We start from the raw sequence: 11,825 nt of genomic DNA, 5'->3' as shown, positions 1-11,825 counted from the left end.
TACATCTCTCTCTAACGCTTCCGCTTGATGAACCCTATTGAGCTCGTTAGTCATTAATTAATTCTGCATAAGAAAATTACTTTTAATTTAAAAACACAGATGTGTTGTGTTAAAAAATATATCAAATAATAAACATTAAAGTCGTGTGTGGTCTTGCGGTGACATTTGAGAAAGCTTTTCGAACAATTATTATTAATGAAACATTATTTTATTATTTAATTAACGAAAAGATGAAAATGACAAATATATTTTTATTTAAATATATGTTTTTAATGCGGAGATATATCACGATTTTTTGGAAATAGGAATTCCAGGGGTATGACGCTGCCCGCTGTTATAACTTTTATAAATAAAATAACAGGCGTTATTAGAATTATTTTACATACAAAGCAACGTAGAAACATGATTAAAAAAATAAATTTGTCGTCTCACACTTAACTTCCAAATACTTTTCGGTCCATTATCGACGAAGTGTTGCCAAAGTGTAGTATTTTATACTAAATCCCCTATCAATTATATAGCATTGAATCCCGGCTCCAGCCAGAAGCGATACGAACTTTTCCAGCGTAAAGTGAAATTTATAGTTTTCGAAGTTATTTCCTACGGACGGGAAACGACTGTTCTCGCGACTTTTAAATACAAGAAGCACAACACATTCCTTACTTTAAAAGACATTATTGTTAGTTCTGTTCGTATCTGAAACAAATGTGTTCGTTTTCCTCTACAGTGGAAAAAAAACAGGACGTCAGGATAGTAAACTATTTCTACATATTCTAGAAAAAGATTCCGATATAAAATTATATTAATTTACTATTTGATTAATCTTACTTTTAACGTATAACGTGACACATTTAGATTTTCGATTTAATTATTCAAATTAGTTTTGGTGGATATTCACCATATTATTCTCAATAACATTTACAATAAGTAAAATCCTAATTTATTTTAGCATAACGTCCCAAACTGAGTTCAAATTGAGTCAAAAAAAAAGTACTCCACTAAAAATGACAAGTGACTATTTGACGTCTATTTTTATAGATAAAAAAAATGAAGTCAAAAGTCAAATCCTTGTTAACGAAGGCCGGCTACCTGGACGTCAAGTAGTTTAAAGCGTTCCCAGTACGGGCACTTCAACAGTTTCACTCAAGTGTCTTTATTTAAATGTAACTTAATAATTTGCTCATGCGTACAGATACATTATACGTACGTTACAATTATCATGTGATAACCCGGTGACATTTGATGCATATAAATAAAAAGACATTAAAATATTGCATTAACGGAATAAATTTAAAACGGGCTATAAACATCAAATATAGTAACGTCTATTCGATTAATTTAATCGAGATATCGAAAAGCAACGTGTTTTAAAATGTTTTCAACTATATTTTTAACTTCCAGCGTTAGTGTAATGAAAAACATTAAGAAATATAGATAACAAAAATTTTTGTTAATCCAAAAATAACGTATTAGGTATATTCAAACATCTCGTATCGTTTTCAGTTAAGCAAATGCAAAAATATACAGCAAATAACGTCGGACAGTGACGGATGAACGCCGCCTGAAATGAAACTAAGGCTTTCGCTTCATTTCCTTTATCGCTATTTAATTATGACCAACTCGTTCATGCTATATATATACTGTTGAGCGATTCATACTCCTATGAACTCTATATCGTGGCCGTACAGATTATATACATATGTACAACAGTTTAGATAGTTTTACAACACAATTATTATTTTCGATATTATAAATGAATAAAAAAAGTCATATTTTTATTAAGAAAACAGAATGGGAACGTATGAAAAGAAATGAAAAAAAGACAAATCTCTATGATGAAAGAGAGAAGTATTTCCAGTCATTGATCGATAAGTCACAGGAGATGATAAAAATTTGGCATGATTCTGTGCAGGTTAGAAATATAATAAAAGTTGTTTATTAATATCGTTTATTATATTTACACCTAAATTCTGTTATATTTCAGGGTCACATAAACAAAGTTGAAAAACAGAAGAATCTAAAACTCGCCAAAGACTTAAAAATGATACGAGACTTCAAAGCTAAAAATAAAGTTAAAAATAACGATGAAGTTATTAAAAAGGCAAAGGAATTAATATTTAAGGACAGTAGCTACGGACGACAGTTGATGAGGTATTTTGCATAAACCTACTGTTCCGTGTTCGGTCTTTATATTTCTTGAAAAGAAAGAAACAAGTTGGTTTTGTGTTTGTTTATATATATATAATGGAATAGCCGTTAAGTACTAAACGAGTCAAATGTGTCTGTATGTAGTTTTAAATTTCAGTGCACTCCTTGAATCAAAAGTGTTGGAAGAAAGAGAAGCCCAAATTAAATTTCAAAATGAAGTAAGAAAATTGTCTCAAATTAAGAACGAATCAACGCTAGACATCAATTCTTTAACGTTTCTAAACGAAACGGAGTTAGGCGAAAACCAAAGGAAACTTAACAAAAAGCGCAAGGAAAAAGAGATAGCAGACATTAACAGAGCAATGTAAGCATTAATATAGATTCTTAATTTAAATTTAAACTTTAAAAGTATTAATTCAATAATATTAAAAGGTATGAAATGAAGCAGTACTGCGAAAGAGAGAAAAGAAACGAGGAAAGGCGGCAAGTAATAAATGTAAATCAAATTAAACAAATCATAAAAAATGAGACGAATTTGCAGGTACCAGCTAATCGTTTAAAAATATTCTTGCTCTTCTTTCTATTTATTATTATTATTATTACTAGTATATTTTGATTAAAATATTCCAAACGACGTAGTCTTTGATCGTGTTGACATTTTGAACTTAGGCACTCACAGACTTTTAAATCAATGTTCTCTAATCACTGAAAAACCGTACAGTTTGACCGTCGTTTTTTCAAATTTATGCAACCGCATAAGTTATACGCTAAAGTCACTACAGCTTGTAACTTACGTTAATAGACAGAAATATTACAACGTGAGAAAAATGATATTAAAGAATACGAACGAAAAACAAACGAACTGGAACATCGAGCAAACATTGACAAACAAGAGGAACGATTGAGAGAAGTGTGGAGCAAATATCAGGACAGAATAAAATGCAAAGAAAAAGCTGTCTTCGACAAGGTTTCGTTATATTTGGTTGTGAAATAATGTATTGTCTGTGGCCTTTTTTAACCTTTTTATTGTATTTTTAACCATGATCCAGTATTTTTCTGTTTACCTAACCAATGAAAATTACAAATATTAAAAAAGACGTTAACTGACGATAAATATGCATATATGTATATACATGATTTAGATTCACAGAGACTCGAGCCTTAAAACTCAAATGGCTATCACATACAAAATCATTGAAAAGTCAAATTACGAGAAAGACAAGAAATATAATGATTTCGTTGAATCCGGAGTTGCAAAAGAATTGAAAAGGTATTTCCAAAACTTACAATTAATACGATATGAATTATTTATAAATCAAACGATCACAAATAGATTGAATGAACGCGATCAGAAGGAAACCGAGAGTAAAGCAAACATACACAAAAAGCGCAGAGCATTGGACGAAGAAAATAAGATTTTGCACGAATTTAAAAAGCAAATGGATTTTATTAATGAGATTAATTATAGGAGAGAGAGTCGTGGCAATCAGCAATTTCCTATAATCAGGGAAAAACCGAAGTTAAAAACAGGTTTCCAGTTTATAATTATTACTTAAAGAAAATTTAATATTGCTTAACACAAGTTTGCATCGTACTACGTACGAATCGTGTCCAGTTTCCTATTTAATAATGCGTTAATACCATTATATGCGATTTTTTTTTTCATTATATGGCAACACAAACGTTTATATTACAGTATCTATACACATTGTTGCCAGTATTGTTATTTTTGGGACGTAGATGTTAGGGATAAAAAAGTGTTACTAATACTATCTTCAATTGTCTTATTCGATTCCCAAATGACATTATGTAAAATCTTATACAAAATAAAAAAAATTACACACATTTTGTATTAAAAGTACATTGAAACTACAAATGACTTTAATTTTATCTAGCAGGAAGAACTGCTCATCCGGCTTTTCTGGTAACTAACAAACAAAGAGAAAAACAAATGAAAATTGAAAATGATAAGCCGTGGAGCGGCTTGGAGTCCGCTCACCAACAATACGCGGAACACGCGACCGACATCCTGCGACACTGTCGCTACAAACACATGGCCTTAAAAATCATTAATGTATGTATTTTGTTATTTTATTATTATTTTACTTATGTTAAACGTTAATTTTTCTGACAGGATTACCGAAAAACAAACCGTCTGGATGAAAAATATCTACAAACATCGGAATAATTTATATAAAGATTAATTGGGTTCCGATAAATAAAACAAAATTCTCAACCATTATACTACATTTTATTTTATACTAAACACTTATTTACAAAACCATTCCTTATACTTCCCTTCGCTTAATACAATACGGCGTTCCCCTGGTCTAATGATTACAATGTGAAGTATCTATTGAAAGAGTCGAAACACAGCTCTACTTATACATTACATAGAAAATAAATTATTTTACAATATGATTTCACGAAAGACAAAGACTCGAAAGCTACTTGGAATACTAGCAAGATTTCATCTTACATAATACGATACTTGGATTGATTCAGCCGTAAAATTTTTTACAAGCTTCATTTAGATACATCAAAAGCTCAATAGTGGTGCAAGTTTAGAATATTAAAAAAATAATAATTAAAAAATGGTTAACTTTTTTTTTTCTATATTTTTATCGTGTGTTAGGAAGTATGTGGTTCTAGTACGGCGATTGCTTCTGTTTGATGACGGCCTGCACGCACTTCGCCATGGTAGGGGACGCGCGACTGATTGAATCGGTCATGAAGAAATCTTCCAACTGTTTCAGCTGCACGTCCAGGGTACCGGAAACCGGCTTCTGAAGGCTCTACAAGTTTATATTCATTGTATTAAATTCATCTCTATACATCACTAGTTCATATCCGATAATATATTACATCACATAAAAGTTAAGGTAATCTTTATGTTGAGCAAACTTATGTGTTCTCTGAAGACCATAAAACAAAGTGAACGAATAACTGTATATTTGAGATAAAAAACTAGTGTGGGTTTACGTGCGTTACCTGCGCGAGATCCCTCGCCTGTGCGAAGTAGTTATTATTCTGCACGTCCCCGTACGACACCATCGAAGGGCAGACCTCAGCCAGTCGGGCGCGCACTTCCTCCAAGTTATCGTAAGGGAGACGAGCTCCGACCACCTCGGACAGGGCGCTGCGTGACAAAACATGGTAAGGAAACAGACAGACGAGATACAAGCGAAGGTAGATTAACCATAGAACATTATAGCCTATATAGAAGAAGCAAAAAATGCTGGAACACCCATGTAACCATGGAAGTTTAAACAATCGTGACTTGTGTTCCATTTAGAGGCTTTATTATATAGAACAGTGTACCGAATGATCTTCCAATCCTCTCGAGCTTTTCCCGGCGGTGTAACAGCCGGCAGGGTCTGCTGCGCTCGTCCCTCAGCGTTCACATACGTTCCGTTCTTTTCGGTGTAAGCGGCGCCCGCCAACACGATGTCGGCGATGGAAGCCCCGGCGTCTCCGTGATGACCTGGATATCATAATAATCATCTGTTATACTTTAATTAACACATCTTTTGTTCCTGTCAAGCTACTAAATATATACTAGACCTTAATAATAATATAAGCTGAATTCTGTGTAAATTTATATCAATTATTTAGTTGAAATGAATAGTTTTTTACATACAAATATTTCTAAACGTATAACGGTACAACTTATATAGCGTGGCTGTTGTTGGTAATTATTTAAAAATAGACAAAAACAAGTGGTAACATTCACACATATCACGGGAATATATCTAGTTAGTAATAATTACCTTGATAGATAACAACACAATCCTTAGGTAGAGCCTCCCGCGTCACGACGCCCGCGTCCGCTCCCAACAAGAACACGACCTTAGGGCCCTCCTGCAACATCTCGCCTACACCTGGCTTGTAGCCCAGGTCCATAGCGGCCACCTGGGACGCTGTACGCTGAAGAACGTTCAAAACCTGCACAATATCACAAAAAGAAATTAGTAAACTCATTTTACAGCTTACAGTATGTTATGTTGTCTATACAGGGTGTTCACAAATTAGACTTAGAGAAAAAATATCTTTAAATAAATATTTAACATATAGGAGTAGATAAAATTAAGATAGTAATAATAGGTATAGATAGAAATAAGAAAGTAATAATAAGGTGACACTTAAATATAATTTAATGGAACTGACCTTCCAATCCTTATTCTCAAGCTTATCTTGGAGCCTGAGGGCCAGTTCTTGAGTGTATGCCAACAGGGCCGGACCCTCAGAGGTCTTTAGTTGGTCAGCGCCCAATATCACGACCGGGCGCTTGGAACTCTCTAGCCTCTTGAGGACCTCATGGGACGAGGTGCCAACTGCCAGATCCTTCACTATAGATGCTGAATCTCCAACATGCTGATTTTATATATAAGAATTAGTTGTTGGTATTCTAAACGCTATAAACATTTAATTCTAACCACAAAATGTTTAAAATACATAAATAGTAATAATGATATATTAATTTTAATAAGGTTATCTTATTAGTAAGGTAACTTTATTAAATACATTTAAACAGATGAACTTACAGTATATTCATAGGTCAAATCGACTTTGGGTCCGATGAGAGCTACATCCGTCTCCTTGTGGATGAATGCCTTGCGGATGCGGGCGTTGAGTAAAGGGGCCTCGAAACGCACGTTCGTACCGATCAGAAGGACAAAGTCCGCATCTTCAACGTCTGACAAACACGCCACATATAAGCATTAAATTATGTAATGACAAATTCCTTTAAACTACTATATAAAGATAATGTATTCGGTTGAAATTACATGCAAAGGAACTTTCTTAGTGGCGTGTATTGCCCCGAAGTTTTTTTGCGACAAATTGTCTCAGGGTATTTTTGCCTGATTTGATTTTGTTTGAGAAGACAAGAGTGGGACAAACATAAGAGCGTTATGTCGTGCGGACCGACAACTCACTCGCAATCTTGGTGTTGAGGAGGTAACTCGAGCGGAGATCTGTTCCAGCGCCATCTAGCGGGAAGTTGTGTTCCGTGCACACAGCTTCCGAGCCCAGACGGTTGGCTAGGTCCTTCAGAGCTACCAGAGACTCCGCATCCGCGAGCTCTCCGCCCACTACTAACAACTGCAAATATATTATCGTATAAATAAGATATATTTACGTTCTTATAATATAGGATATCCAAGGACCAAGGTTAGGTTAGATCTGATATCGTTACAAGGGTTTCGGTAAACTATACCTTGATATATCGTGAATTACGATCGAGAAATGTATGTAGGATTTATTACAACATCAATCCAATTTAAAGAAACAATGAAACTTATATATCTTGCTTCATTAATCATATGTATCTTGTATAGTTATAAAAATACCAACAAGCATGGAAAACACGATTAAAAATTATCATCCATATTAGTAGCAAAGAGTATATATATATATAAAATCTTATATATTTATTAATACGAACCTTGTTAGGAGGGCAATCTCTCAGAGCTCTAGCGGCTGCGACTATGGCCTCCTCCCATTCGACGGGCGTCAGATTACCGCGACTGTCAGCTATCATAGGAGTCACAAGGCGCTGGCGTTTCAAACCGTCACATGCGAAGCGAGACTTATCTGACAACCACTCTTCGTTGATCTCCTGAAATTATGATAGTTTTTAATGGACACAGATGATTCAATCCTAACCTTCCGTGTTACAACAGCAACATATGGACGATCGGTATTGATGCAATTGAAGCTCCATATGTATTGAAGGGCTTTAAAAGAAACTTGGATGTGGTATTAACTTAAAAATTACTTCAAATACTAAGTATTCTCACTAATCAAAGGAAATATGCCGGTCGTGAGGTATTATTTATGGTCTATACACTTGGCACACTGTATTTTTCTGAGTGACCGAGTTCGTTTTGTATAATGGAAAATAATTCAAAATATCAACTTATACAAAAATCCTCGTTTGCAAATTTCCACATATGAGAGTATATTTTAGACGGATTACATACTAATATTATTACTAACTTCAACTATTAAGTCAGGCTTCTAAAAAACAATAGACAGAATATGCTTAAGTGTCCTGAGTGGCTTAAATCACTAAATCAAGACACAAACAATTATATTTATATTTAATATGGTGTGATTCAAATAAAATTAATTTATAACTCCAATAATATTTTTACCATGCTGTCACAATTATGGAACTTGTACGGTTAAGACTGCTTATGTATGTTACAAAGATATAAGCGTAGGAACCAACTGAAAAGACCCTGGCATAGTACAAAAATGAAGTCTTACCTCATTAGTCCTTGGTAATATACGAAGAACTTCATTTGTCCTTGTTGCAACAACGATATTGCTTCCCAAAGGATCCAATACATCAACCGAGTCAATCTGTAAAATATATGAAATTTAAATGAAAATCTCGTCTGCCCGTGATCACGGTTGCTGAAAAGTAACCGAAACGTCGGGAGTATGTAGTTTTTTACAAAAATAAAACACGCGTAGTTTATCCGAAAAATACTAGTTTCATTTAAATAAATAAAACTCGCGAAAATCTTAGATCTCATTAAATATATGAAATATTAAGATATGACCCACTATTATAGTCCTAGGAAAAAAATTTAATAATCTTTTCACCTTAAATAAAGTTAACCTTTAACTTACCCTTCTAGTTTCCCAAGGACGTGCCGCAAAACTGTACGGCTTGGATGTTAGGGCGCCAACTGGACAGAGATCAATGATATTCCCTGACAATTCTGAGAGGAACATCTTCTCCACATATGTGCCGACCTGTACAATTACATAACACACTTGTATTATATTCACTTAAAAAGTAAGAAATACTACAGATCAGCAAACAACCACCAGAGACTAAAGTAACATATGACATAACAGAATAACATATAATAGGACCATAAAAATGATAACATATATGTATATTTTTTGCTATACTTAAAATATAAAATTGCAAAATGTCTTAATTTAATTAATTGCAATATAGAATTAAAATTATCCGAAATAAAAAGGAAGCTAGTATTGTTTAATTTTGGGGCCATTGACTCATTTGTAACATTACAAAACTCTTATTGTACATGTTTTGTAATAAAAGCTAGTAAGATTTAGTTGAAAAAATATGAGACCAGCATAAAAATACATAATTAGCACGACATTCAGTACAGTAATGATTTTGTTGTAAATAACATTTGTATATCTTTGAAAATAATTGAAATGTTGTAACAGCAGCAGATATATATGCCTTCAAACGACCAAATATTCATTGATGTCACACAATAATCACATGACCAGTTACCTATAACTAATCAATTGAAAATTCTAAACAATATCTAACCTGGTACATCCAATAACTACTTTATCAAGAATCGGATTTAACTGGACAGATGGATAGAGAAGAATTATGAAGTTTTTAAACACCGGGGGAACTTCCAAAGAAAAGCCTGAAATCTCTTAAAGAGACCATACCTTTAAGCACATGTTCTGATAAATATTTTGAAATTTTATGCTCACAAAATAAGTTGCAGTATATTCGTGTACAAGACAACAAGAAAAAATCTCTATAAGGATGTGGCAATACTGGTAGGCCACACAAGACACATGGTATGAGGGTAGAGCTGATACAACGAGGTGAAAAGGCTGATATATCAGCAAAAACTCCAACTAGAAGACTTAAATCATTTTTCACAAAATATCGTCGGAGAAATGCGCGTAACTAGCATTGGATAATCAAGTATCTGCATTAGAAGCAGATTGCCAAAGAAAGGTATCAACTTGATAATTTTCTAATGACTTTTAAAGTAATTTTTTCATGACAAGTAAGTATTTATGACTTAAATTTATTTGTTTACTTCTAATGCAGGTACTAGAAATTGTCCAATGATAGTTATGTGGATTTGCACTATCCACGACGATATAGAAGAGTGTTGCCTAGTGAAGCTCTTATGTAAAAACAATCAATTTGAATTGTCTGATTTACACTATCACATTCTACAGCATTGCCAGTTAAAAATTCCAAATACATATTTGTACTCATAATTAAAGTGTTTATAAAAAATATAAAGAAGATATACATTGCAACACAACTTAAAAACTGTATGTGGCACTGATAATATCATTTTCAATAAAAAAGACAGCAAACATACCAACAAGCTTATGAAGTTTAAATGCAAAAAAATGCACTGAAATAATTCAAATATAATGTCATTTAATTTGTGACGATAATAATATTTTGCCTCCTAGTTATAAAGTTATAGTTATTTTTATACCGAAAAAACCTACCTGCATATCAGTTCCCCTACCAGTTGTTCCGAAATCATCAACACCAGCTACTTCCGATGCAAATCTGATACACCTGGTGCAGTGTATGCATCTAGTCATGATCGTTTTAATCAAAGGACCAACATCCTTGTCTTCAACGGCCCTGGTAAAACAATTTTTTTATTTTATCTGTATTGATTGACTCCAAATTTTAATTTTAAAAGATTTATTATGCCTACATTGATTAAAAAAAAATTTGAATAAAGAAAAATGTCTAAACATAATTATCATGCTTATCACATCATTTTAAATTTAATTAAATCATTTTTTTTTTTAATTTTAAATCAATAAAAAAATTTATATTGTTAATTACCAAGGCAAGTTTCTATTTAATTATCAAGCAAAAATTTAAATATATATATAAAACCTTACCTTTTTCCAGAGAAATGTATATCAGTAAATCTGCTTTTATCTGATCCAAATGCCATTGACTGATCCTGCAAGTCACATTCACCTCCCTGGTCACAAATTGGACAGTCCAATGGATGGTTTACAAGAAGGAATTCCATTACACCCTCCCTAGCCTTCCTTGTCAAGTCCGAGTTGGTTTTAACTCTCATACCTTTCATGACTGGCATAGCGCATGCAGCAACTGGTTTTGGGGACTTTTCTACTTCAACCAGACACATCCTGCAGTTTCCAGCCACTGCAAGTCTTTCATGGTAACAGAAACGAGGGATTTCAACACCAATTTCTGCTGCTGCCTAGGAGTATAATGTGCGAAATGTTAAATATATAAGTTTTCTTTAATAAAAAAGCACAAATATTGTATATAATATATAGAATAAGAAAAATAAGTATGAAGTAGTATGCAGACCTGCAAAACAGTTGTTCCTGGTGGTACATACACTGGCTTGTCATCTATGAACACCTCAACTTTATCAGCTTGTGCGGCAAATTTACGGGCAGCCAAGGGCGCAACTCGGCTGGGAGATAGCGCAAGCGCCCGAGTCAGCGGCTGGCGCAGCATTTTCTGCAGCAAACAGAAAACGTTTTATAATGACGTTTTAAAAACTTGTTTAATTTTTTTTTTTGCGAAATCACACTAGGCAGAACATGTTATTCGATTTTTTTGCCAATATTTTGGCAGAAATACACAACAGAATTTAAAAAACTAATAAAATTTTCTTGTTATTGTTACATAAGTAGGGTCGTCTAACCTAATTATATTTCCAAAATATAGGATATTAAAAAGAATAAAGCAAATATATAATGTTAGAAATTAAGAACTGACAGACTTATACAAAGACAAACATTAATTTTAAACCTACACTTTATTATATCTCGTCCAAAGAAATTGTGTGACAAAAATTTTGACAGTATCGACCGACGACTGTCAAACAAGATCGTTGTTGACGTTGAACGTC

The 11,825-nt window shown here is 33.3% G+C and overlaps 2 protein-coding genes across 4 annotated transcripts; one reads left to right on the top strand and one right to left on the bottom strand.

Moving 5' to 3' along the window:
• Window positions 1-1,517: 1,517 nt before the first annotated feature.
• On the top strand, window positions 1,518-4,648 carry LOC116771130 (cilia- and flagella- associated protein 210-like). Of its 2 annotated transcripts, none has more exons than XM_032662861.2 (9): window positions 1,518-1,912; window positions 1,985-2,151; window positions 2,306-2,512; window positions 2,581-2,689; window positions 2,951-3,115; window positions 3,291-3,418; window positions 3,482-3,678; window positions 4,047-4,222; window positions 4,283-4,648. In XM_032662861.2, the coding sequence occupies exons 1-9, from the start codon at window positions 1,754-1,756 to the stop codon at window positions 4,334-4,336; spliced, it is 1,362 nt and encodes a 453-aa protein (XP_032518752.2). In that variant the 5' UTR covers window positions 1,518-1,753; the 3' UTR covers window positions 4,337-4,648. The 2 variants fall into 2 exon arrangements, with proteins under 2 accessions (XP_032518752.2, XP_032518751.2); XM_032662860.2 differs by having other exon boundaries at window positions 1,519-1,912; window positions 4,044-4,222.
• On the bottom strand, window positions 4,378-11,819 carry LOC116771131 (NADH-ubiquinone oxidoreductase 75 kDa subunit, mitochondrial). Of its 2 annotated transcripts, none has more exons than XM_061523221.1 (14): window positions 11,730-11,819; window positions 11,276-11,431; window positions 10,831-11,162; window positions 10,420-10,561; window positions 8,791-8,916; window positions 8,422-8,517; window positions 7,595-7,768; window positions 7,086-7,251; window positions 6,693-6,844; window positions 6,316-6,522; window positions 5,919-6,093; window positions 5,470-5,632; window positions 5,140-5,287; window positions 4,378-4,943 (listed from the first exon to the last, which is right to left on the bottom strand). In XM_061523221.1, exons 2-14 carry the CDS (start codon window positions 11,426-11,428, stop codon window positions 4,797-4,799), a joined length of 2,181 nt encoding a protein of 726 aa, XP_061379205.1. In that variant the 5' UTR covers window positions 11,429-11,431; window positions 11,730-11,819; the 3' UTR covers window positions 4,378-4,796. The 2 variants fall into 2 exon arrangements, with proteins under 2 accessions (XP_061379205.1, XP_061379204.1); XM_061523220.1 differs by lacking the exon at window positions 11,730-11,819 and adding an exon at window positions 11,619-11,637.
• Window positions 11,820-11,825: the final 6 nt, after the last annotated feature.

The sequence above is a fragment of the Danaus plexippus genome, chromosome 17, assembly GCF_018135715.1.
Source record: "Danaus plexippus chromosome 17, MEX_DaPlex, whole genome shotgun sequence".
Classification (NCBI taxonomy): Eukaryota; Metazoa; Arthropoda; class Insecta; order Lepidoptera; family Nymphalidae; genus Danaus; species Danaus plexippus.
Note: the sequence above shows the minus strand (reverse complement) of the source record. Positions and strands in the feature narration are given on the sequence as shown.

What these genes read in the sequence shown, in the direction of transcription:
- LOC116771130 (XM_032662860.2), top strand. Translation starts at nt 1,754, where the DNA reads ATGAATAAAAAAAGTCATATTTTTATTAAGAAAACAGAATGGGAACGT. An exon ending in TACGGACGACAGTTGATGAG is followed by an intron (nt 2,152 to 2,305) that starts GTATTTTGCATA and finishes TTTAAATTTCAG; the next exon opens with TGCACTCCTTGAATCAAAAG. An exon ending in AAAACCGAAGTTAAAAACAG is followed by an intron (nt 3,679 to 4,043) that starts GTTTCCAGTTTA and finishes AATTTTATCTAG; the next exon opens with CAGGAAGAACTGCTCATCCG.
- LOC116771131 (XM_061523221.1), bottom strand. Translation starts at nt 11,428, where the DNA reads ATGCTGCGCCAGCCGCTGACTCGGGCGCTTGCGCTATCTCCCAGCCGA. An exon ending in CAGGAACAACTGTTTTGCAG is followed by an intron (nt 11,163 to 11,275) that starts GTCTGCATACTA and finishes TTATACTCCTAG; the next exon opens with GCAGCAGCAGAAATTGGTGT. An exon ending in TTGAGAATAAGGATTGGAAG is followed by an intron (nt 6,094 to 6,315) that starts GTCAGTTCCATT and finishes GATATTGTGCAG; the next exon opens with GTTTTGAACGTTCTTCAGCG.